Source organism: Morus notabilis, unplaced genomic scaffold (genome assembly GCF_000414095.1).
Source record: "Morus notabilis unplaced genomic scaffold, ASM41409v2 Scaffold306, whole genome shotgun sequence".
Taxonomy (NCBI): domain Eukaryota; kingdom Viridiplantae; phylum Streptophyta; class Magnoliopsida; order Rosales; family Moraceae; genus Morus; species Morus notabilis.
In genome coordinates this window covers 5,500-30,644 of record NW_010359946.1, presented here as the reverse complement: position 1 = coordinate 30,644, position 25,145 = coordinate 5,500, and the positions used below count along the sequence as shown (strand labels likewise).

At 33.4% G+C, this 25,145-nt stretch overlaps 3 protein-coding genes across 3 annotated transcripts in view; all 3 read left to right on the top strand.

Moving 5' to 3' along the window:
- LOC21405319 (serrate RNA effector molecule) overlaps positions 1-2,079 on the top strand; it is a 25,514-nt gene extending 23,435 nt beyond the window's left edge. Inside the window, exon 7 of the mRNA XM_024163963.1 lies at positions 1,974-2,079. Within this exon, the coding sequence (XP_024019731.1) occupies positions 1,974-2,034 (61 nt within the window). The 3' untranslated portion in view covers positions 2,035-2,079. The remainder of the gene's footprint in view (positions 1-1,973) is intronic.
- Positions 2,080-6,100: 4,021 nt separating this feature from the next.
- Positions 6,101-17,238, top strand: LOC21405317 (receptor-like protein kinase HERK 1). The gene is made up of 2 exons (XM_024163950.1): positions 6,101-8,259; positions 16,885-17,238. The coding sequence occupies exons 1-2, from the start codon at positions 6,232-6,234 to the stop codon at positions 17,236-17,238; spliced, it is 2,382 nt and encodes a 793-aa protein (XP_024019718.1). The 5' UTR covers positions 6,101-6,231.
- Positions 17,239-21,730: 4,492 nt separating this feature from the next.
- Positions 21,731-24,427, top strand: LOC21405316 (BTB/POZ and MATH domain-containing protein 4). Its single transcript, XM_024163949.1, has 3 exons — positions 21,731-22,505; positions 23,109-23,454; positions 23,981-24,427. Exons 1-3 carry the CDS (start codon positions 22,123-22,125, stop codon positions 24,425-24,427), a joined length of 1,176 nt encoding a protein of 391 aa, XP_024019717.1. The 5' UTR covers positions 21,731-22,122.
- The last annotated feature ends 718 nt before the right edge of the window (positions 24,428-25,145 follow it).

Below are 25,145 nucleotides of genomic sequence, written 5' to 3'. Positions count from 1 at the left end.
GTAAGTAGGAATCTCGCCTACAGTATGAATAGATTTTAAAGAGAAAGTTACACATGTTATATATGCATGTTTATGCTTTAAGTATTGTATGCGATGCTATGTCATGCTGCATACACATAAACAGCGCACATGAATTATATGTGTTTGAGTTAATTTAATATTATGTATATTATGCTAGATCATACTGCATACACTTAAGCAGTGCACGTGAAGTATATGTGTTTGAGTACATTCCATGTTATAGTATGCTTTGCTATGTTATATTGCATACACCTTAATAAGTCAAGAGGAACTTATAAGAATAATTATCAGTTGAGTGCCGTACCAGCCTCCACAAGGGAGGTAACTCATGCTCCACAAGGGAGAAACAGAAAATAACAATAATGTCCTCCGACTCAAGGGAGGCATTCAAGTTATAATCACGGTGTCGTGGGGGACCTTGCAAACCCTCACGTTCCGATGATTGCGCGCAAGTGGTACGCGAGCACTCGGGCCCATCAGTAAGAAAGATAAGATAAGATAATAAGATTATGATAAGACATCATAATTAAGCATAATCAGCTCATGCATATTTATTCATGTGTACTTACAGTTATTTTGTGAGATATAGTTCCTACTTGCTGAGCGAAAGCTCAATCAGATATGTTCATGCTGTAGGTAAGAAACCTATCAGCAATTCTTGAAGGGCAATGGCAAGCGGCGGACGAATGGTGGAGATGGGAATGGATAACGCTCCCGCAGTTATCTTCCGCAGTAAGTTTAAGAAAAATCATGTATATGTATGTATGATTTAAAGGTTTCAAGCATGTATGTTTAAAAAGTATAGGTACATATGTATGTTAAGGAAACTGAGGTTGTAGCTAACAACACTCGTTTTGAGTATTTAAGTTTTAGAACGTTGCAACAGAACATGCAACAAATAAATAAATTTTAAACATGACGATTTAAATGATTGATTTTAAAAGGGCTTTAAGATGTACTTGAATTTAAGATTTCTCATGAAATTCGTTTTAAAGTCAAAATTAAATGGCCCGATTGAATTGGCTAGTTTTAGAAAGGCTTTTAAAGAGTATTTGAAATAAGAGTTCAAATGCTGCTCTGTTTGAAAGATATTTTTAGAACGTTTTATCTTAACTGAAATTAAGAAAAGCTTTAAGAAATTTAGTGATTCACTTATTTGAAATTATTGTTACAAATTATGAAAGTATTCTTTCTTATATTAAAAAAAAATGTTCTGCAAATTTTAAGAAACCCCAGTAAGTACAAGTTAAAAAGTTAGTAACAGTGGCGGCCTCATAGGAGGGGCGTCACATTAAGTTTCCTTTAAAACTGTTAAAAATTATACTGACTGTAAGAAAGTACTTAGCCGACAGAAAATTCTAGTTTCTGACGGTTCATTTTCTACTGTTTATTTATAGTTCAATATTAATCTCCCAGTACTTCGATATTAAATTCTTACTCAAGTAATATTTCGAACTGTTTCAAGTCTTGAAATTAATTCTAGACTGGAAAAATTCTAAATTTAACTTTTCTGCATTATATTCCGGGAATGACATGTACCGACAGTGTCAACTCCTGACGTCACATTGTACCCTTCTACTATAAGTATTTTTCTCGTGACTTCAACCTAACTGTTCGGCAATTAAGAATTTTTTTTGTACGCTGCTAACTTCGTATTGTGCTTTGAGATTCTTGGAATTAAGGTTCCCAAACTATATATGTACTGGAAATTCTTCCGCCTTAAATTACGGCGAGAATTTATCGATCGAATTTATTTAATCGTAACGCATGAACTTAGCATGGAATCTGCTACAGAATTTAAGAATATTGATATTAATTTCATAAATTCTTCAGTCACAAAATATAGCATAATATTTTTTAGGAAAAATCATTGACTTAAATACATAAATTGTATTATTTAAAATTTAAAATTTTCTTGATCATTACAGCTAATCTGTATTTGATTCATGCAGCTATCAAGACCTAGATGCACCAGAGGACGAAGTCACTGTGATAGACTACAGGAGCTTGTAGATATTGTTTTCTTTTGGCAAGGATGCTCAAAGCCTTGAATGATGTTGAGGGGACAAACAATATAACCTTCTTTATGCTTAAAGATTTTTATCGGTTTTCGAAATTAGCAGTGACTAGTGAAACCCGCCGTGATATTTGCTGCTTGCTTATAAGAAATTCTTGATTGTAATTTAGAATACTTGTGGGATCTACCTTTGACTTAGTCCATTACTTGTTCACTTAGTGTTGCACCGCACACATTTTCCATGTGCATCTATTAATTGCTGTCGAGGTAATTGGAAAAATATCCTGTTTGAATATATATATATATATATGTATATGTTTATAAATAGTTTCTAGTACAAGCTTAGTAATTCTTAGGGGAAAAAACGTACGGATCAATGAAGCTTTAAATGGCACAAAAAGATTCCTCATTCTAGTACAAAAAGATGAAACTCATTTGAAGGAAAATGTTTTCCTGGAAAAAAGACCATTCAAACCATTTAAATCAACCAAATCAAAGAAAATCAAACCAAACTAATTAATAATTGGTTTGCTTTGGTTTGATTTAAATTTTTAAAAGATCAATTAAATTGGTTTGATCTGTGGTTTTACTTTTTAAAAAATCAAACCAAATTAAATCAATTTTTATCTATATAATTTTCCTAAAATTATATGTTTCATATACTTCCAACTTATTTATATTTTAAAAACTTGTTTATTTTAAAATTAAATGATCATAACTCAAAAAGTTTCTACCATAACTTATATATAAGGTACTAACACTCTCTCTGCGGTCTATTCTCAAGCACTCTCTGCTCCTCTCCTCTCCTCTCATTCTGTACTCGTCTGGTCTCTAATTGTGATTCTGTAAGTCTTGCCTCTTTATTAACGAGAATATAACCTCTATAATAATAAGTGTCTTTAACTTGCCTATATTCGCTTTCGTTCATATATTTAAAAAGTGTGGATATCATATTTAATCATCAGTCACAACTACTATATATTATATAAATATATCTATAATTGAATTGTTTTGACTTCATAGAGACAAAGTAACACAAAATATTAGTACAACTTATGGTTAAGACTTGAGAAGAGATTGTAAAATATTAATTCAAATCAATTAGAAAAACCAAACCAAACCAATTACAATCCGTTTGGTTTGGATTGGAGTAGATCCCTTTATTGGTTTGGTTTGATTTGAAAATTTCTAAACCAATTTGTAATTGGTTTGGTTTGTATTTCACTTAAAATAAGTGGTTTTGTTGGTTTGCACCATTCCATGCTGTGGCAAGATTGCGACTTATGAGTTAACAACAGCCGGGTTGTGAGTCCATGACATGAGGTAACAACCCCACAACATCCGGTGAGATAGGTGCTGTGAGTGTGAAGACAGAGAAGGCGAGGGAAAAGAGACGAGAAAATTAAATGGTGTCTTGTAGTCGTTTTTTGCTTATTCAAGTGGTGTAAAATAAGTTCACACAAAACACACACGCACATAAAATAAGAAGAAAAAACTATTCAATTTTAGAGTTTGGGATTGATATGGGCGATATTGATTGTTGTCCTGATATTGGTTTCTAATCACTTCTTGTGTCTTACAACATATTTATTTATCATGTTAATTGATCATTTCACTTAATTTACGTATTATTCACTATTTTACAGTTTCTGAGAATTTTATTTTAAAATTCCAATTTTAAAGATAAATCTTTTTTTTTTTTTTTTTGCAAAAAGGATGAATCTACTTACATTGTATATATATTTTATGTCAATTTCCGTCGATATTGGAATTTTCATAAAATTTAATTATCGACTTTTTTTATCCTTGCATCCACTCCAATCAAATACCGAGGGGGAAGTTATCACGGGTCATGGTTATAGTGCAGATGGGAATTGTCACAAAGCATGGTCACCGAGTGGGGGGAAGTTGCGACGGGGTTTGCTCGCTAGGCGAGGAGTCGGGTCGTTGGTGGGCTCACGCAGGGGACCCTAGGGCAATGCATTGAGGGTCTTAAGAGGAGGGGACCACAATGCTTGCGATGGGCTAGGTATGGTGGCACAGCGGCTTGTGCTAAGATGTAGTGGGGTTGAAACAGTGGCTCGGATGAAATAGCAATGTTAGGGTACTGGATTCATCACCCACTATAGGAGATAAACGATACGGACACACTATATTTGTCAATCTTTTATTAGTTGTGGTGCTCAATATCAATAATGCTCCCAATTTTTTGTTTTTGTTTTTGTTTTTATTTTTTTGTTATTTTTTTGTTATTTGTTTAGTTTTTGTTTAATGAAACAGCCAAATAAGGTTAGGAAACCCATTTGTCCATATAGATAAATAAGTTTTGAGATATGATAATATATCTTTATCAAACTAATTTAATCATCAGTTCGACTGGCATATTTTTATCTGACTATAAACACACGTTTAGAACTTTCCATACCGTATTCTTCACTACAAACAATTATTCTTCTTTTCTGAATGTTTCCGTTTTTTTGGATGGAGAAAAATCATTGGTCACTGGGGCATGTAGTAGATAGCATATTTTTATCTGACTATAAACACACGTTTAGAATTTTCAATATCGTATTCTTCAGTACAAACAATTATTCTTCTTTTTCTTAATGTTTCTGTTTTTTTGCATGGAGAAAAATCATTGGTCACTGGGGCATGTAGTAGATAGGTAGATCGATATAGTCCTATAGATATTGTCACTGGGGCCCCCTATTGACTTAAAGGATGGCCTCAAACGCCATTATTGCTAGCTTTGTTACAAAACGTTTTACTCGATCGTTTTTGCCTGCAGTTCTCTAGTCTATGAGCTGTTTTAGTTTGGCAGTTTTTCTTCTTCTTTTTTGTCTTCTGCAGTTACTGCTACTTGTCCACTCTGTTTCATCAACATGACTCATGAACTAGGTAATTGGCTTCCTCATATTTCGATCAGGTTCCTCCCAATTTCCTTTGAATAATACCATCTTTTTCTATTGCTTTGATTTGCTCGACTTGTTTAAGAATTTTGCTACATTTTTTTTTTTTAACTTACGGGTTTTTTTCTTATAAATACTGTTTATTTATTTATTTTTTTTAAAAGGTAGATCTGTATGTATATAATACAGTACCCGATGAGTTGGCTTGTTTTGTTTAATGTAAGAATTACCGCTCAATGTATGTTTAAATTTGTCACCAAGTACTTCATGATATCAGCTCAGATATATATATTTGGTAAATGCTCAATATATGGAATGGTGTCGTTTTTCTCATGGCAATAAAACTGAATATTTGTGCACAATATTTTTCATGTGTTTTCTTTATAGCAATAGATAGATATGACAATGCCACAAATGAAGGAAATTTTGTGACTCTTAGATTTCCCAATATTTTTGCGACAACGCCATTTATGGTTTAGGACTCTAGGTGGAGTGGCAAGGGTTTGGGGCGAGCGGTACTGAGAGGTGGAGGTGAGCCGTGGGGTAGGGTTAGTTGAGAGGGGTTTGTTGTCTTTGAATTTTAAGTATAGTGACAATTTGGTCTCTGAACTTTCATTTTTTTATTTTTTTAATTTCTTATGAGATTTTGAGATTTGTTATTTCTTTTTAATTTTCAAGGATATTTAGTCATTTTTGTGGTAAAAATTAAGTGTTGACTAAGAAAACGTGCACTTTGCCTAATAATGTAATTTTATGTTATACTTTTACTGTAATAAAAAATACAGGGTTATACTCTTTTAAATAACACTAAAATACAAGGTATAAAAAGTGTCTTGTCGCAAAACAAACTTGTACTAAATCTTAATACCATAGGTGAATTTTGTAAGCTTAGAAACACATGATAATTTCAGTATTTTTTTAAACACATTCGCTTAAACATATGTCAAATACATGAGAGTTCTTTGTATTATCCCATTATAGTGCCATTCATATATGAAACATTCTTTTTTTTTTTTTTTTTGCTGAATCATAAATGAAACAGTTGAAATACTTGATTTGTTTCCATGAAAAAAAGAAAAAGAAAAAGAAAAAAAACCTCAAGATTTATGCAAAACACATTAATTACTAACAAAAGGGTTCTTAATGCAACAGGGACTGTTCTCTCTCTTGAAGCTCACAAAAGCAGGTAGAGCACGTTTCGTCATCTCTTCCTTGTTGATTGGCTCCTACCCTCGGAATTATTTTCATAATTAATGCAAGTTGAACAAATTCTTGACCAGAATTATGAGTTACATGAAAGTGGTACTTTTCATATCAATTTTCCATCAGGGATTTAGCTCTTCTTCAGGATTTGATCCCATAGATAATTATCTTATAGACTGTGGATCACCCACCAATACCTCAGTCAGTGATCGTGTTTTTATATCTGATTATACAGCTTCAAAGTTTCTTTCAACTCCTCAAGATGTTCTTGCCAATACCACCAATAAATCAACCATTTCCTCTAGTGATTCACCCTTATATCAAACAGCAAGAATCTTCACCCAAACATCAACCTACAAATTTCCAATCCTCCGTCAAGGTAGACACTGGATTCGGCTATACTTCTCACCATTTTCTTATGAAGCATATGACATGACCACTGCAAGATTTTCGGTTTTCACCGAAAACCATGTCCTCCTCAGTGACTTCTGCACGTATGATACCACTTATCTTAAAGAATTCTCTGTGAATGTGACATCAAATAGTCTTGTCATTACGCTCTCACCTTCAGCGAATTCATTTGCATTCTTGAACGCCGTAGAAGTTGTGTCGGTCCCTGATGAGCTCATTACCAATGATTCGGTATCCATTGTTGTCTCACTTGATCAATACTTCGAAGGATTGTCCAGTCAGGCATTTGAGACGGTTGCGAGGGTAAACATGGGTGGTCCAATGGTGTTTTCCGAGAATGACACCCTTTGGCGAACATGGGTTCCCGACCAAAGTTTTCTGGTACACAAAGACATTGTCATAAATGTGTCAAACATTGACGCTGTTAAGTATATTACTGGAGGAAAGGCAACCCCTAATATTGCTCCAGCTATAGTTTATGGTACTGCCACAATACTGGATCTCCTTTCTGAGACTTTCCAAAGAATTTTCAATATAACTTGGGAGTTCAAAGTGGATCAAGGATTTCATTACCTCATCAGATTTCACTTTTGTGATATAATAAGTGATTATCTCAACACTCTCTACCTCAATGTGTATATAAATTCCTGGAGTGTTGCTACCAATCTTGACACCAGTGCTTTGTCCTCTTACTCGCTTGGATCACCATTCTACATGGATTGTGTTACAATGTCAACGGTTAGCAATAAGCTTCGTGTAACTATTGGGTCTTCTATTATAAATGGTGATATCTCCAATGGTATTCTAAATGGGCTGGAGATCTTGAAGATCAACAATTCTATAGGAAACTTGGGTTCTCCAGCTATGTCTTCAATTAAGGAAAAGAATATTGCAGTGTTATCAATATGCGTGAGTATTGGGGGATTCCTTGTAGTGACAATGTCTGTAGTTTTCTTATTGATTATCTGCAAAAAACTGAAAAAATCACAAGCACACCAGGGCCATTCTAAGACAACCGCCACTGCAATCGATGCTTCGAAGTATGAGACTCGCATTCCCTTTCCTATCGTTCAAGAGGCTACGAACAATTTCGACGAGAGCTTGGTTATTGGGACCGGTGGCTTCGGGAAGGTATACAAGGGAGTTTTGAGTGATGGGACAAAAGTTGCAGTTAAGAGAAAAAATCCGGGGTCTCAACAAGGGCTACAAGAATTCCGCACCGAAATCAAGATGTTATTGCTATTTCGTCACCGCCATCTTGTTTCATTAATTGGTTATTGCGATGAAGGGAATGAGATGATCTTAATATATGAATACATGGAGAATGGAGCACTAAGAAGTCATTTGCATGGCTCAGAACTCCAAACATACCTAACTTGGAAGCAAAGGCTTGAAATATGTATTGGTGCAGCTAGAGGATTGCATTACCTTCACACTGGCTTTGCCAAAGGAATTATCCACCGTGATGTGAAGTCTGCAAATATTTTACTGGACGAGAACTTCAGAGCAAAAGTTGCGGATTTCGGGCTCTCCAAGATAGGGCCGGACATGACTCAGGCAAATCATGTGAGCACGGCCGTGAAAGGGAGTTTTGGATACTTTGATCCTGAATACTTTAGGAGGCGACGGCTGACGTTTAAGTCGGATGTGTACTCATTTGGGGTGGTTTTGTTTGAGGTACTATGCGGAAGAGCAGCTGTGGATTCGACCCAAATCAGTCCAGAATCTCTCAAGAAATTTGGAGAAATCGCCGAGAAATGCTTGGCGGAAGTCGGTGTCAATAGGCCCTCAATGGGAGAAGTATTGCAGAGTTTGGAGTGTGCTCTACGACTTCAAGAGGCTGCGGAGAAACGCATTAGTGCCCACATGAGTGATGACAGAAAATTACAACATTCTGTTTCTGCATTTGAGTTTTCATGTACTCGTGTTGGTGATGATCATTCAAGCGGTTACAGAGTGATTAAGTCCTCATTGACAATGAAGGTTGAAGATAAGTGGCTACTTAGAGATGATCATAAATCTTATGGCCATGGATTCTCTTGTTGATACAACAATTTATGTGTTTTCTCCCATCAACTTCAAAGGATAACAACTTTGATTTTTATTTATTTTTAAATAATAATAAAACAACTTTGAATTTGCTTAATCAAAATTGGAAATGTATCTAGATGGATTTAGTTAACAAATATTTGTTGGTAAAATTAAAACTCTATCATACAATCAGAGAAGAAATGGACGACCTTGCTCCGTGGTTATTAAATTTCCTCGGTTCCTCTTTTTAATTATTTTTCAACCCGTCAAAATTTGTCATGTAAATTGTCTACTATGTAGTAATTCGGGGTTATATTAATACGCATGATTTGTTATAGGCTCAAAATCTAGTACTTTAGATATGTTTTGTGTAACAAAAGGGACAAACATGATGTTCTGAAGAGATTTTTTGGGTATTTTTTTTTTTTTTGGGTAATTGGGTATTAACTTTTTTTAAAAAAACTCTGATACGTGACTATTTTGAGAAATGCGATGGGCAACAACAGTTCGGGACAAAATTTGGTGGTATACAATGTGACACCTTTTATATCATCTCTTTTCAAGCCTTACTTACTATTAATCTTAAGAATGTGCCACAATAACTAACTTTCACTTTTAACTTATGCGGAAACTATGGTGTTTCAAAATTTTTGCTTAAACAAGATTTTGTTAATACACCATTCCTATTAAGTTTTCTAGCCATAATTATAATTATACAGTCATCCAAGGTTTATGAGCTTAACTCCAAAACATATGTATTTACAAACCCAATATAATATGCGTGTAGCTTCATCGGTCTGACCATATGTACAGCGCTCAACAAAACCAACTCCCCTGCTTACTGTTCTGCTTTGTTCTTATTTTTACCTATAGCACATAGCAAATTTAATGAGCTACAGGCTCAGTAAGTAGAGCTACAATTACACAATCTCATTTTAACATACACATGCATCACAACATCCTAGGTAATTTATGCCAATCAATTCTTACACTTTATGCACGTGCACTATATATCTCTAGGGCCATCCCGGTACTGCCGCCGGTTTTTCACAATCTGACCACATGCTAATTTCTCAAATCACAATATCAGGTTTCCCGTCATCACCCACCTAGCTCGAGAGAACTGCCAGCGCATTCAAAATCACAATTTCACAATATCACAATATAGTCTCTGTCATCACCCACTTGGCTCGAGAGACTTGCGCGGCTCAATCACAATTTCATCAATCACCATATCATAATAGGAGTCCTTGGAGGATTTGGCAGTACCGGCCTATCATGCATGCTATTATGTGCTCAATCACAAGCAATTTAACAATCAGCGTGCTGCTCTACTTTGTGTACAATATATTAGCACAAGCATGCCTTCACAAAACATACACATTGACAATGTCGTAAAAATTCACATAATAGCATACTAGACATTCCATAGAAAGTCTATCAAACAAAGTTTACAAGTGCTGCAGAGAAGTCATACTCTACTTACCTAAGTTGCTTAACAAAATCTGAGTTTAACTCTCTTCGCGTCCCTTATTCGCTTTCCTTTCTACTGTCCAAAATAAACAAATTGGCCTTCATTATTAAAGGTCAATAGCTCAGCCATAAATCAATTTCTAACTCATAATCATATTCCCCTGAAAACTGTAATTTGGCATATTCATTGATCTTGACAAGAAAATTTATAAAATATTTTCTATGTCTCCAAAAATTCCAAAATCAACTCAAAAAGAAAGTAGACATATATATCTTTCCAAAGAGCTACCATAAGCCTAAATCAGAGCTCTCTAAGTGCCTCAAAAATAGTTCTCAAAAAATTAAAATTCTGATTTTTCTATTTTTGACAGCTTTTGAGAAGTTTCTACATGAAACTATTAATGCGCACAACTCGGGCTACAAAACTCCAAATGACGTGATTCTAAATCTCACATGTCACTATTAACATGTTATAAATGGTAGTGATGATGGTTTAGGTGCAGCAACCATAAACCATGAAATGGACATCTCGGTTCTTGTTCTTAAGTTTTCTTAGAAAACGTTGTTTGAGCGACCGTTATGGGAATATTCACAAAATATTCTTTATAGCCTCAAAAATTACAAAATCAGTGCCTAATCGAAGTAGACATCTAGGACTTTTCAAAGAGCTATCATAAGCTTAGTTTCAGGTTAGTTAAGGCCACTAAAAACATGTCACACTAAATCAAAACGTGCTGATTTTTTCTGCAGAATTTACAGAAATCATGCCTAACTTTAAAAATTGCATAACTTGAGGTGATTCTTCTGGCTATACGAAACTTATAATGTCTATTTTATGGTTCTAACACAGCTAACTTTAAAAAGGCATTAAGAAAATTCAGTTCTCAGTTTTTCTGCAGGCAGCCCCTAGATATCATGAACACCTAAGTTTATGTTTTTAACTTCATAACCAACAAATCCTATACATACATCCTCAATCAACAATTTGTTAGTATATGGTACCTCGTGCTAAAATAAAAACATAATTCAATCAATTACTCCCAACCAAACACTCAGCCATTGACAGATTTTTTCCCCAAATAAACCTTTACCTTGAACTCTAGCTCAAATCACCCCTTTTCCTCCAAGAATTGCTGCAGCCCTTTTTCTAAAATCGGATTGTTGCAGAAGAGTAATGTCCACCATTGAGAAAGCTTGATTGTGCTTTTCCTAATACTCCTTAGGTAGGTTAAAAGATTACTTCACTTTGAGCTCAAATTTGTATATTAAAAGTTGGGCCTTTGAAGGAATCCGAGAATGGGGTTTTGAGAGAAGCTTGTTCCTCCTTTCTTTTGTGATTTAAGAGGCTAATAGGGCTGAGTTATCTCTGGTTTTGAAACTTTCAAAGCATTTGAAGAAGGCTTGGGAAAAATGATGGAGTTTTTCTATAATGCTCCTAGCTCTCAATGTGGCTAAGGGAGAGAATTTTGCTTTTTTTCTCTAATATTGTAATCTAGTTTTTAAATATGAAAATTTTTACAATCTTACCTTTTAAAGCTTTACAATTTAATCACTGAGCTCCTTTATTGTTTCTCTTACAATTCATTCATACAAAATTAATATAAAAGTTTAAGCCCGACAATTGAGACGTTACATACAATAATATCTTCCGTGGCGTAATAGAAATCAGATACAATTACATTATACAAATTACACTAGAAAGATAACTCTAACCCTATAAGAATTACACTAAAAAAATAAAAACCTGACCGTATTTTATTAACCAAACTACAATTTTTTTTTCACTGGAATCTTCCAACAATATTGAGCCCCTCAAATGTCAAAATTAAGGGCCTGTTTAGTTTGCTGATTCTAGGCTTTGAAATTGTGCTCATCCTTTCCTCCCAGACTTTGAAATTGTAGACAATCTAGGCTTTTTGTAAGTTTTTAGATGGCAATTAACTTTTATGTGGCTTGCATATAACAAAAAAAGAATAGGAGCATTTTTATAGAAGCATGCCAAAAAAAAAAGATTAATTTTATAACTTTTTTCTGACTTTTGTCACTTGTGTCAACATGCTTCATGAACTTTAAAATGTGCATGTTGTGCCCCTTAAACTTTGTCACTTGTATCAACATATCCCATGAGGTTAACTTTGTTAATTTTTATAATGAAATGACTTATAAACACCCCCTGAACTTTGTCAATTGTGTTAATATGCCCATCTGCACTTTAAAATGTACATGTTTTGCCTTCCGAACTATGATATGTCTCCAACTTTTCTCTCTCAATCTTGATTCTATCAATTTTTTAAAGAAAAATGTTGATATGGCTATTAAATTACTAATTATCTATGATATTTGACAATTAAAGTTTGTTAAGTTAATGGGTTTTTCAAGGTTTGTATTATTTTTTATTTAAAAAATTTTAAAATATAATAAATGACCCGAACGCATTCAAATTTAAAAATTATATATATGTATAAAGCATAAACATGTTTTATGTCGAGCACTTCTATCTAGGTGAATTAATAAAGGAAAAAAAAAACAAAATTCATTATTGTTCCTCATTTTTTCCTTCTTTATTGCCTTTAATCAACTAATGTTTTGAGAATTGGTATTTTAACTAAGATTTTTAAAAGAGAATGTATTCAATAAACCTCAAATATCATAGATAAGTAATAATTTAATGGTCATATTAATATTTTCATTTAAAAAACTAATAGAATCAAGATGAAGGAGAAAAAGTTACAGACATATCATAGTTCGAGGGCAAAACATGTACATTTTAAAATTCAGAGGGCATATTGACATAAGTGACAAAGTTCAGGGGACATTTATAAGCATTTTCGTTAAAAAACTTCAGGGGCATATTGACACAAGTGACAAAGTTTAGCAGGCACAACACACACATTTTAAAATTCATAGAGTATATTGACATAAGTGACAAAGTTAATAGGGAATTTATAAAATTTGTTCCAAAAAAAAAAAAAGTTACCGCATGAAACCTTGCATGCCATTCTCACTCTAAACTTACGAAAGTGTGAAATTTCCCTCTCAATCCAATTTCGTTAAAATTTTTTGACATACGGCTTTATGTTAGTAATGCCCCCTAAACTTGAAAATATGGGACTCTCACCCCTTATATGCATAAACTTTGGGAATACCCTCTTTTGTTCATTTTTCTGTAAGTTTTGGAAGGTGATTGAGGTGATATCTCCTATTCTAAGTACCCTTTATTACTTTATGTTATTTGGGCACCAATTTAAGACGTTTTTCACACCAAAATCTTCAACTTCATTCTTGTTTCTAAGAATGGTGTATAAAATTTTGACGGGGAGATTTGCAAAACAAGTTCCATCCAAAATTTTGACGAACTTGGACGAGGAAACTTCGATTTTTTTTTCTCTTGATTTTTTCGGAGGTGAGAATGACGCATTTTAAACTTCTAGAGATACATCACAATAAGTACTAAACTCGAAGCAATATGAAAAAAAATAATCCAAAAACAAAATTTGTCGCAATATAAAAAAAAAAATATATAACTCACTCTTACATTATAACAATTTGGATATATATGATTCAAGATTCAAGGGGTACACATGCAAGGAGACATGATTACTTTAAATAAGGCTTTTTTTACCAAGGAGTGACATACGGTATACGTATTGATCCTTCTAAATCTAGTTGGATGGCACGTGATCAGCACATGCATCAAGGTTAGTAAATGATATGATAGTATTGTGTTAGAGTTTTATTAAATTCGCTCACTGTGTTAATTATTTACTTGTTTTTTCTTTGCAATTCTGTAATCACTTATCTCTGAGCTGTTTAGTTTAACTGTTTTCTTGAACTTGGTTAGCCTAATTCTCCATATTTCTATCAGGTTTTTCCTGCTAATTTTCTCTGATTATTATGCTCCTTTTTCCATTGCTTTCATTTGATTGACTTAATTAAGAATTTTGCTAGCACTTTTTTAACTGATTTGTTATTTTCTCAATACTTGCGTAAAGTATTTTCATTTCATGTATCTGTTCCTGTGTACAATAGTAATAGTATCAACAAAAATCAAGTTATTTTCTGGGAAAAAAAAATCGAATTAATTCCCCAAATGCCGAAAAAAATAAAGATAAAAGTTAACGATTTTCTCTAAAGGCTAGCTTCTGATCGTTAGATTTGATCAATATCACATCAGATAGGAAAAAAAAACACAAAGCAAATAGCTTTATAAAGATTTGACCGCAAAAGAAAGAGACTTTTCGATAGTTCATTGTTTAATGTTCTTTATGTATGGTAATAAGTCGCAGGAGCTTATTTTTGTTCGCTTAGAATTACATTTTGATTAAATGAATGAGAGCATGTTATCGCATTATAGTACTATTGATATGTAAAACAATTGGAAGACCTGATTTATTTTCATGACAGAAAAAAAAAAGTCCCAAGAATTATACAAAAACTTAATTACTAACAAAAGTGTCCTTATTGCAACAGCGTCTGATCTCTCTCTCTCTCTTGGAGCTCATATCATTAGATAGAGTTGCTCGATTTCTGTCCTTGACTATTCTCAAGATTAGTCCACGTTGGAGTTCTAACCAAGTGAAAAAAAAAAAAAAGAAAAAAAAAATTACGATCAAAATGTTTTACACAGGGGTAGTATTTTTCATCCGAGCCTTATCAATCTTCTACTTGGCAATTACATCCTTTTCTTCTGAATTTGATCCAATAGACAATTACCTCATAGACTGTGGATCAACCACCAATACCTCTGCTAGTGGCCGTATTTTCGTATCCGATTTTGCAGCTTCAAAGTTTCTTCCAACTCCTCAAGATGTTCTTGCCAATACCACCAATAAACCAATCATTTCCTCTCGCAATATTTCACCGTTGTATCAAACAGCAAGAATCTTCACTCAAATGTCAACATACAAATTTCCAATCCTTCATCAAGGTAGACATTGGATCCGCCTATATTTCTCCCCGTTTGTCTACGAAAATTATGTCACGACCGCCGCAAGATTTTCGGTATTTACCGAAAACTATGGGTGCGTTTAGAATTGGTTTCAAAATGATTTTGTTTTCTGTATGAAAATAGAAATGAAAACGTTTTCATTTTCATTTTGGAATTATTTCTGAAATGCGTTTGGTAGTTTTATTCAGAGATTGATTTCAGTTTTAAAAAAAACTGAAACTGCGTTTGGTGGTTTAATTTTTAAAAACATGTAATAATATTTAAATAAATAAAAATATTAAATAATAATATATTAAATAAATACAATAAATATTATTATTAAATATATTAAATAATAATATATTAAATAAATAATCAGAGAAAATGGTGGCGGGCCAGTCGGAGAGGAGCGTAGATGGTGGGCTTTCGCCGGATGTCCTAGGCCTGCGTCTTCTTCGACTGGAGAAGAGAGAAGGAAAAAAAAATGAAATCCGTTTTCAGAAAACGAAAACGTAAAAATGAAAATAGCTTTTTTTCGTTTTCAGTTTTTCAGAAAAGACAAAAACGTTTTTATTTTTATTTTCTAAATTTTTTTACACCAAACGCATTTTATGTTTCCGTTTTCATTTTTTAGTCTCGAAAAATGTGAAAAATAGAAATGAAAACGGAAACAAACAGGGCCACGTCCTCCTTAATGAATTCTACACTCACAATACCACTTCCCTAAAAAGAATTCAGTAAATGTGACCTCAACTAGCCTTTTCATCACACTCAAACCAACATCGAATTCATTTGCGTTCTTGAACGCTATAGAAGTTGCATCAGTCCCTGATGAACTTATCACCGACGATATGTCCTCAATTGTTGGTCCACTTGACAAAAAATTTAAAGGATTTTCAAGTCAGGCATTTGAGACGGTTGGCGAACATGGCTTTCCGGTCAAAATTTTCTACTACACAAGGACGTTTTCATAAATGTCTCCAACACTGAAGCAGTTAAGTACAACACTAGACGTAGAGTAACCCCTAATATTGCTCCGACAATAGTCTATGGCACCGCAACAAAGGTGAATTCCGAATGGAAAGGTGATTCCAATATGACATGGGAGTTGAAAGTGGATCAAGGATTTCGTTACCTTGTCCGATTTCACTTTTGTGACATAGTTTGTGAAAATCCCATGCCTCTCTACTTCAATTTGTATATAAACTCTTGGGTTGTTTCTTACAATCATGACATCATGACTTTTACATCGAACTCTCTTGGATCAGCATTCTACATGGACTATGTTACAATGTTGGTGGTTAGCAATAAGCTTCATGTAAGTATAGGAGCTTCCTCTGTACATCATCATATTTGTAATGTTTTTCTTAATGGATTGGAGATCATGAAAATCAATAATTCTATCGGCAATCTGGGTTCTCATCTGGCTATTTTGTCGGGATTTTGTCACTGCCACCTTGTTTCGTTGATTGGCTGTTGTGACGAAGGGAACGAGATGATCTTAGTTTACGAATATGTCGAGAATGGAACGTTGAGGAGTCATTTGTATGACTCAGGATTTCCGATCTTGAGTTGGAAACAAAGGCTTGAAATCTGTATTGGTGCAGCTAAAGGGCTGCATTATCTTCATACTAGCTTTGCAAGAGCAATTATCCACCACGATGTCAAGTCTACGAACATTTTGCTAGACAAGAATCTTAAAGCAAAAGTTTCCGATTTTGGACTTTCCAAGATAGGGCCGGACATTACTCAAGCTAGCCATGTAAGCATAGACGTGAAAGGAAGCTTTGGATACCTCGATCACGAATACTTTAGGAAGCGACGATTGACACTAAAATCGGATGTCTACTCAAATGGAGTGGTTTTGTTTAAGGTACTTTGTGGAAGAGCAGCTGTGCCTTCCAACGGAGAAAATCGGTTTAGCTGGGTGGGCATTGAAATGGCAGAAGACAGGGAAGATGGAGGAAATCATAGATCCTTCGCTTGTAGGAGAAATTAGTCCAGATTCTCTCAAGAAACTTGGAGAAACCGCCGAGAAATGCTTGGCGGAATTCGGTGTCAATAGGCCCTCAATGGGTGAAGTGCTGCATAATTTGGAGTGTGCTCTTCAACTTCAAGAGGCTGCAGAGAAAAACATCACTACTAACATGATTGATAATTTACCTTTACAAGTTGACAGAAAATTACAACAATCTCTTTCGAGTCGTTGCGAAAGATTAAGAGCCTGTTTGGTTCATGGATTATAACCATGAGATTAGAACAATTTTCGATTTACATGTGTTTTTTATGAGAGAAAATACTGTAGCGAACTATGAATCATAATTCGAATCAGAGAACGAATCTTCCAACCAAACGGGCTCTAAGTCGCTATCGCTGCAAAAGAAATCTGAAGATAGGTGGTTACTTGGAGATGCTAAATATCATGGCCCTGGAGTTGGATACTCTTTTTCATAGTACTGTACTTTATGTAGTTTGTCCCTATAAATCTCAAAGGTTAACAACTTTGAATTTGTTTCTTCTAAATATGTGATATATTTAGGTCTGGTTTACAAAGATTTGTTGATTTGAACTGTAAACTCTCTTGTATCTTGATCAACACAAAATTAGAGAGAGATAGCTATTTATCTTCCTGCTATGTTTAAATCATGAACTATACCTCTTTATTCTCCGGTAGAAAATTGCTAAGAATCATTGTTAATTGAAAATTACCATTCATTTTTCATTTTTTCAAAGTTTGTCATACAAATAGTGTAAATCCGTTTGTATAATTTGCAGGCACAAAGTTGATACACATTATTTGTTTTTGCTTAAAAAATTCTGATTCATGTTAAAATATATATATGTGCGCTAAAGTTGCCCAAGGGAGTTCCGTTTTGTGTAAAAGGGATAAAAGTTCTATGATCTTGTGCAATTTCTAGTCATAATATATGTATATATATATATATATTGGCTCATGATCTTGTGCAATTTCTAGTCATAATATATGTATATATATATATATATATATATTGGCTTGTGGATACTATGATACGCTAAAGATACATATCTGGGTATGTTTATTTGTACAATTTAAGTCATGACTTGAGTTGTGTGAGAGAGAAAAATATTATAATAAAAAATTTAAATTAAAATTTTTATGAGAGAAAATATTATAGTAATATGATTTGAGTCATAAAATGAATAAAATCTGAATTTGTTTATGTTTGCCCCATTTAGATAGTTTCTTTGATCAAATTTGGGCAATAAAGATGATTCATGATTAATATATATGCACATAACTTTTGTACTTGTGGCGGATGGGGCGGCCGTGGAATCTTTGGCATTTTTGTAAGTTATAGGTCAAAATGACATCATTTGTACTTGTGAAATTTATGTGTTAAGTTTTAATTACTGTGTGATTATTAAAAATATATAATATATGAATATAAAATCTCATAAAGAAACCAAAAGAAAAGGTTTTAAAGTTTTAGAGCAAGAAGTTTAAAAAGGGTAAAAGAAGGATTGAAAGGAAGAAATATATAAGTTTTAAGACAAGAGGGACCTAAAACAAAAAAAATAAAGTTTTAGGGCAAAAACTAGAAAAAAGGGTTAAAACAGATCAAAATGAAGAAATAAAAAGTTTTAGGGCAAAAATGACCAGAACGGAAAAATATTAAAAAATGGGTAAAAATGACCAAAATAAAGAAATGAATAAGTTTTAGGGCAAAGATTAAGACATTGAGAACAAAAAGAAACAAAATTTCAAGACAAAAATTAAAGAAAAAGGAAAAAAAAGGATTAAAATGAAGAAATAAATAAATTTTAAGCAAAAGGAACTAAAAAAAAAAAAGTAAAGTAGAAGTGAAAAAAAAAGGTCTAAAAAGGACTAAAATGAAGAAATAAATAAGCTTTCGGACAAAAGGAATCAAAACAGAAAAAATAAAGTTATAGGACAAAATTAAAAGAAGGCATGTAAAAAAAAGACCAAAATGAATAAATAAATAAGTTTTAGATAAGAGGAACGAATGTGAAAAAAATAAAGTTTCAATGTAAAAATTAAAAGAATAAAAAAATGACCAATATAAAGAAATAAATAAGTTTTAAAATAAAAGATACCGAAATGCCAAAGTAAAAAGAGTAAAATTTAAGCCAAAAAAGGGCAAAAAAGGATTAATATGAATGAATAAATAAGTGTTGGAGTAAAAGAAACTAAAACGGGAAGAAAATAAAATTTCAGGATAAAAATATAAAAAATGGTAAAAAAGGATTAAAATGAAAAAATAAATAAATTTAGGGTAAGAAGTAAAAGAAAAATAAAAGGAAGAACTTGAAAACGAAAAAAAGCAAACGCTTTTTATTATATAGATTAGAGACCAAAATCTTTTTACTTCATCTTTTTTACCATTCTTTTCCGGGCAAGATTCACTGCCAAATAAACAAGTGAAGTGGTTTGAGTAATTCTATTTTACCAACCCCTCAGAGTCGTGGCGCAGTGATAAGAATGCATTTGTTGGTTTCTTTTATCTATCCTCTCAAGATTTGATATTTTGCATTCGCGCATTGTTATTCTGCCCATTGTGGGAAATTAAGTGGACCTCCACGAGCTTCATAGGATGGAAGAGAGTGAAAACTAGTTGGATGGTCAATGAGAGACTAGTTCAGACCATTTTTTCTACATATTCACTGTGATTCTCAAGATTATTTCTATAGCCGAAAGGATTAAGGGACATGATGTGCATCATCAGATCTCTTTTTTAAGTAGCAAAAGAAATAAATTCTTAATTCTATTTTACCATTCTTTATAAAAAATATACATATATATATATATATATATATTAACCCATTTAGCAGAAAGAACTCTAATTTTACCCGCTTGAACTTTCACTTGAATCTCATTTTGCCACTACAATTTGAAAGAGTTCAACTTCGACCCTTAAATTTGACCAAGCCATGTCAATTCTCCCCCTTTGTTAGGACCATGAATCTGTATGATATAACCATAGTCCTTTGTACTCGCCCTCCTAAATATTCAATCGTGCCTTGCTTAGCCCCCAAGGACTAAATTCCTCGCATAGTTACATCATGACAAATTGACAAATGTTCTATCTATTTCTAACAATTTCTACGGAAGAAGGCTGGACTAAAAAGTTAAAATTTACCCAAAAAATATTATTATTAGCTAAAACCAAAAAAAAAAAAAAAAAAAAAAAAACTCTTCAAATTTGATACGCCTCATATTATGAACAGTGCATTTTTAATTTAGGATGACATTTTTCCTGCAGGGAAGGGGCCAACAAGAACCCATGCCTAATAGGTCTGCTACAAAAATTGCTAACAGAGTTTAGGAGAATTTCTTGTCCCCGATTCGGGATCGAAAAATAAGTGAGAACACTCTCCGTCTTGATACACATATTTACAAAAAACAAAAAAATACAAATTGTTTATTTTTTGAATTGTGCTTAGTATAAATCATATTTCTAATTCTAATACGTCGAGAATCAAAGGGATGTCCTCTGTCTTGTTGCCATCTTAAATTTTTATTTCTCTCTTAGAGTGTGTTTGAAATTCATTCTAAGATAATTTTATTTTTTTGTATGAAAATAGAAATGAAAATGTTTTTAATCTTCAGATATAAATCATTTTTTAAAAACACGTCTTGTTGCCATTAATGTCTCTCTCTTTGTGCTCCAGAGATGAGAAAACATAAACAAAAAATAAAAAACGACTAAAAATTATTTTTCATATCTCTCTCATTTTACACTAAATCAAAAAAACGTTTTCATTTCTGTTTTTTATCTTTAATTGTGCCAAAGGTTGTTTTTTTTTCCATTTTCATTTTTTTTCTCAAAAAATGTAAAAAATAAAAATAAAACCAACTTTAAACAGGACCTTAATAACGTAACTTCCCTTTTTTTTTAAATTTTCCCCGAAGATTTATTACGGTCCCGTTCTTTTCGTTGATTTGAGTTTAGAATTTGAGTTTTGCTATAATAAAAAGCTCTCAGAAACAATCACATTTAATTTTTTTACTACATTAAAAAATTTACACACAACATCACATCTTAACTCGAATTAAAAATTCATAATTAACTAATTTTATTTTTTTGTATGAAAATAGAAATGAAAATGTTTTTAATCTTCATATATAAATTATTTTTTAAAAACACGTCTTGTTGCCATTAATGTCTCTCTCTTTGTGCTCCAAAGATGAGAAAACATAAACAAAAAATAAAAAACGACTAAAAATTATTTTTCATATCTCTCTCATTTTACACTAAATCAAAAAAACGTTTTCATTTCTGTTTTTTATCTTTAATTGTGCCAAAGGTTGTTTTTTTTTCCATTTTCATTTTTTTTCTCAAAAAATGTAAAAAATAAAAATAAAACCAACTTTAAACAGGACCTTAATAACGTAACTTCCCTTTTTTTTTAAATTTTCCCCGAAGATTTATTACGGTCCCGTTCTTTTCGTTGATTTGAGTTTAGAATTTGAGTTTTGCTATAATAAAAAGCTCTCAGAAACAATCACATCTAATTTTTTTACTACATTAAAAAACTTACACACAACATCACATCTTAACTCGAATTAAAAACTCATAATTAGCGAACCGAACGGGCCGGTAACGCTGAATTCAAAGGGGGTTAACTAATTTTTATTTTGTACTATATGACAAAACCATTTCTTCTTGTCCTTTTCTTTAATTTATTTTTATTTTCACCACTTGTTAATGTGAACAACCTTAGAACTATATACAAATATTAGAACTCTCTGGAAAGTCTAAACGCCCAGGTGCTTTTCCCATTTCTATCACTTCTTGTTTCGTGCGCTTTCCCGGAAACGGGAAAGGAAAAGGGGAAAAAATAATAAATAAAGAAAAAGAAGAAGAAGAAGGAAAAGAAACGAAAGGAAAAAAAAAAGAAAGAAAAGAAGAGAATTAGCTAAAAAGCGAAGCAATAACCCGACGCGAGAAAACGAGAAGAAACCCTAACGTCGCCGGAGCGGATCGAAGCCATTGAATTCCGACTGAATCCTCCAAAATTCCCGAAATCTCAACCATCCGAGATTGATGTTCTTCCAAAATTCGCTTCAATTTCTCGCAATTTTGTAATTTCGATCCTGATGCTTGTAGATTGACCTGCCTATATCATCCATGGCGGCGGACAAGACTCCATTGCTCTCGCCGACGAGCTCGCGATCGGTGACGGAGACGGTGAACGGCTCGCACAAGTTCGTGATCCAGGGATACTCTCTGGCGAAGGGCATGGGAGTGGGGAAGCACATTGCGAGCGACATTTTCACCGTCGGAGGTTACCAGTGGGCGATTTACTTCTACCCCGACGGGAAGAACCCGGAGGACAATTCCGCTTACGTTTCGGTCTTCATCGCGCTCGCCAGCGAGGGCACCGACGTCAGAGCGCTCTTCGAGCTCACGCTTGTCGATCAGAGCGGTAAGGAGAAGCACAAGGTTCATAGCCACTTCGATCGGGCGCTCGAGAGTGGGCCCTACACGCTCAAGTATCGCGGAAGCATGTGGTAAGCGATGATTGTTTGTTTGTTTGAGCTGATTTTGATTCTTTTGCGTTTGAATTGTTATGTTTGAAATTAGCATTTTGTTCAAGCTTTTTGGGGCTTTTAATTGGTCGAAGTTATATGTTTTTTACCGTCGTGCTGTTTAGATTAGATAATATGAGGAAGAAATGATTGGGAGTGCACTATAATATTTTGTTGGAAAGTTTGTTACCTTGTTTCGTTTATTGCGTTTGATAATCTACTCTTCAATATATGATTTACTAGCAGAAGGATTAAAAAAAGAAGTGGGTAAAAAGCCAAGTATCAATGTTGATATTTGTTGATTTTCTGTTTACTGCAATCTAGTGTATCTTCCAAACCATGATTTTAGTAGTCTTTGCATTATTTGTGGAAGGAAATTAACTAATTTTTTCTGTTTCGTACTTTGGTTATTATTTAAGTGGCCTTGGTTATCCAAATCAGAGTGGAAGATTTCTTGTTGATTGCAAATGTTGCAATCTGTAGATACTTATGGAGCATGTGATGACTGATGATTATGCGCTGAATGTTTGTGTATAGATGTTTGTTTGTAGGATGTTAATTTTGTTTATTTTCTTTTTACAATAGGGGATACAAGCGTTTCTTCAGACGAGCTTTGCTTGAAACTTCAGATTTTCTCAAGGATGATTGCTTGAAAATTAATTGTACTGTTGGAGTTGTAGTCTCAGCAGTAGATTGTCCTCGATTACACACTATTCAGGTCCCAGAATCTGATATGGGAGCACAGTTTGGCATGCTGCTTGAAAATATGGAAGGTTCAGATATTACCTTTGACGTGGCTGGTGAAAAGTTTCATGCTCATAAGTTGGTATTGGCTGCGCGGTCCCCTATATTCCGGTCTAAATTCTTTGAGGGGTTAGAGGAAACTAAGGAGGAGGTTGAAGTCACAGATGTAGAGCCTAAAGTTTTCAAGGTATTGACTGCACAAATTATTTCATATTTGTATTGGAAATTTTAGGATGTGAATTTATGGCCGTGTTTGGAATTGATCCCATTTTTGTTTTTCATGTTTTTCGAGGAAAAATGAAAACGTTTCCAAAACGGCGTTTGGCGCAATAAAGACAAAAAAGGGAAATGAAAACGATTTTTTGGTTTAGTGTAAAATGAGAGTGAAATGAAAAATGACTTTTAGTCGTTTTTCATTTTTTGTTTTCGTTTTCTCCTCTCTCGAGCAGAGAGAAAGAGAGAGAGACATTAATGAGTTTTTTTATACTGAAAATAATCTCTTGATAAAATTACCAAACACATTTTTAAAAATGATTTATGTCTGAGATTGAAAACGTTTTCATTTTCATTTTCATACAAAAAACAAAATCATTTTAAAACGAGTTCCAAACGCGCCTTATGTTTCTGCTCCAGTGATGGCTTCAAGTTTGTTACTGTCATGGTGCCATTCTTGGTTTTTTAATTGAAACTCCTACTTTCTCCTATTTCAATAGGCCATGCTGCATTTCATATACAGAGATTCCCTCATAGAGGATGTAGAGTTGGAAACGTCAAGTTCGTCGCCTGTATCATTGGTATCAGACTCATTGACTGCAAAATTATTAGCAGCGGCTGATAGGTATGGTCTGGAAAGGCTCAGAGTAATGTGCGAGTCTCATCTGTGCAAGGATATATCCGTGAAATCTGTTGCTGAGATTCTAGCTTTGGCTGAACGATATAATGCCTCTGATTTAAAAGCTGTTTGTCTAAGATTTACAGCAGAAAACCTTGCAGGTATCTTTTCCATATCAATTGGTGATTGTCCTTTTAATTCTCATTTTGCTGATTTGAGAGTAAATTTACAAATATTGCAAATGGATTTGAAAAGGCAACATGTGAATAATCTGTGTCAATGCCTTGAGTATTTGTCGATACCACAAATACAATCTAGGAAACTGTAAGAGAAAACAGTATTTTGTTATGAATATTAAGCTTTCTCTTACCCAGAGAAGGGAAAAAAAAATTATATCAAATTTCCTCCATAATATTGCTTGGTTGAATCCCAACTAAAATGATTGTTAAACTAAAATTATCGTTATGCAAGTTTTAGCTAATATGAATATTCGTGATAGTTACAAGTTATGCCTTTGTTTTGGCCTTCTATATTCTAAAGTCAATATTACCATTAGGTTGCATCTAGTTTTCATCTGCAGATATCCATGAAGTATACAAATACACGTGCATTTGAAATTTTTATTTAGACCCTTGGGACATGTCTTGAAACCGTTGCCATATCTAAGAAATGTTGGTATTTGATGTGGACACTATTACCAAAACATTTGTTCAAGTAGCGATATTATGGATTGAATTCTATTTACAAGCCAGACTTAGTTAGGCAAGAGAAGAGACAGTGGCCAAAGCAACTTATGCAACCTAATATAAAAAAAATTCGAAACATGCGTGAAAATATAGTTGCTCTTTAAAGCATCTTAAATTCATCTTGGTCTTCTCTGCACAAAGCATTCTTCTCTTGCGATCTTTACTTGGGATATCTAATGACCAAAATTGAAATGAGGAATGATGACATTTTAAAAAAAAAAGTATTCAATTCCATTTTTTTAGGTTTCACAACAGGATAACAAAACCAGAAGGAAAATAATTGTAATAGATGGGTTAGGA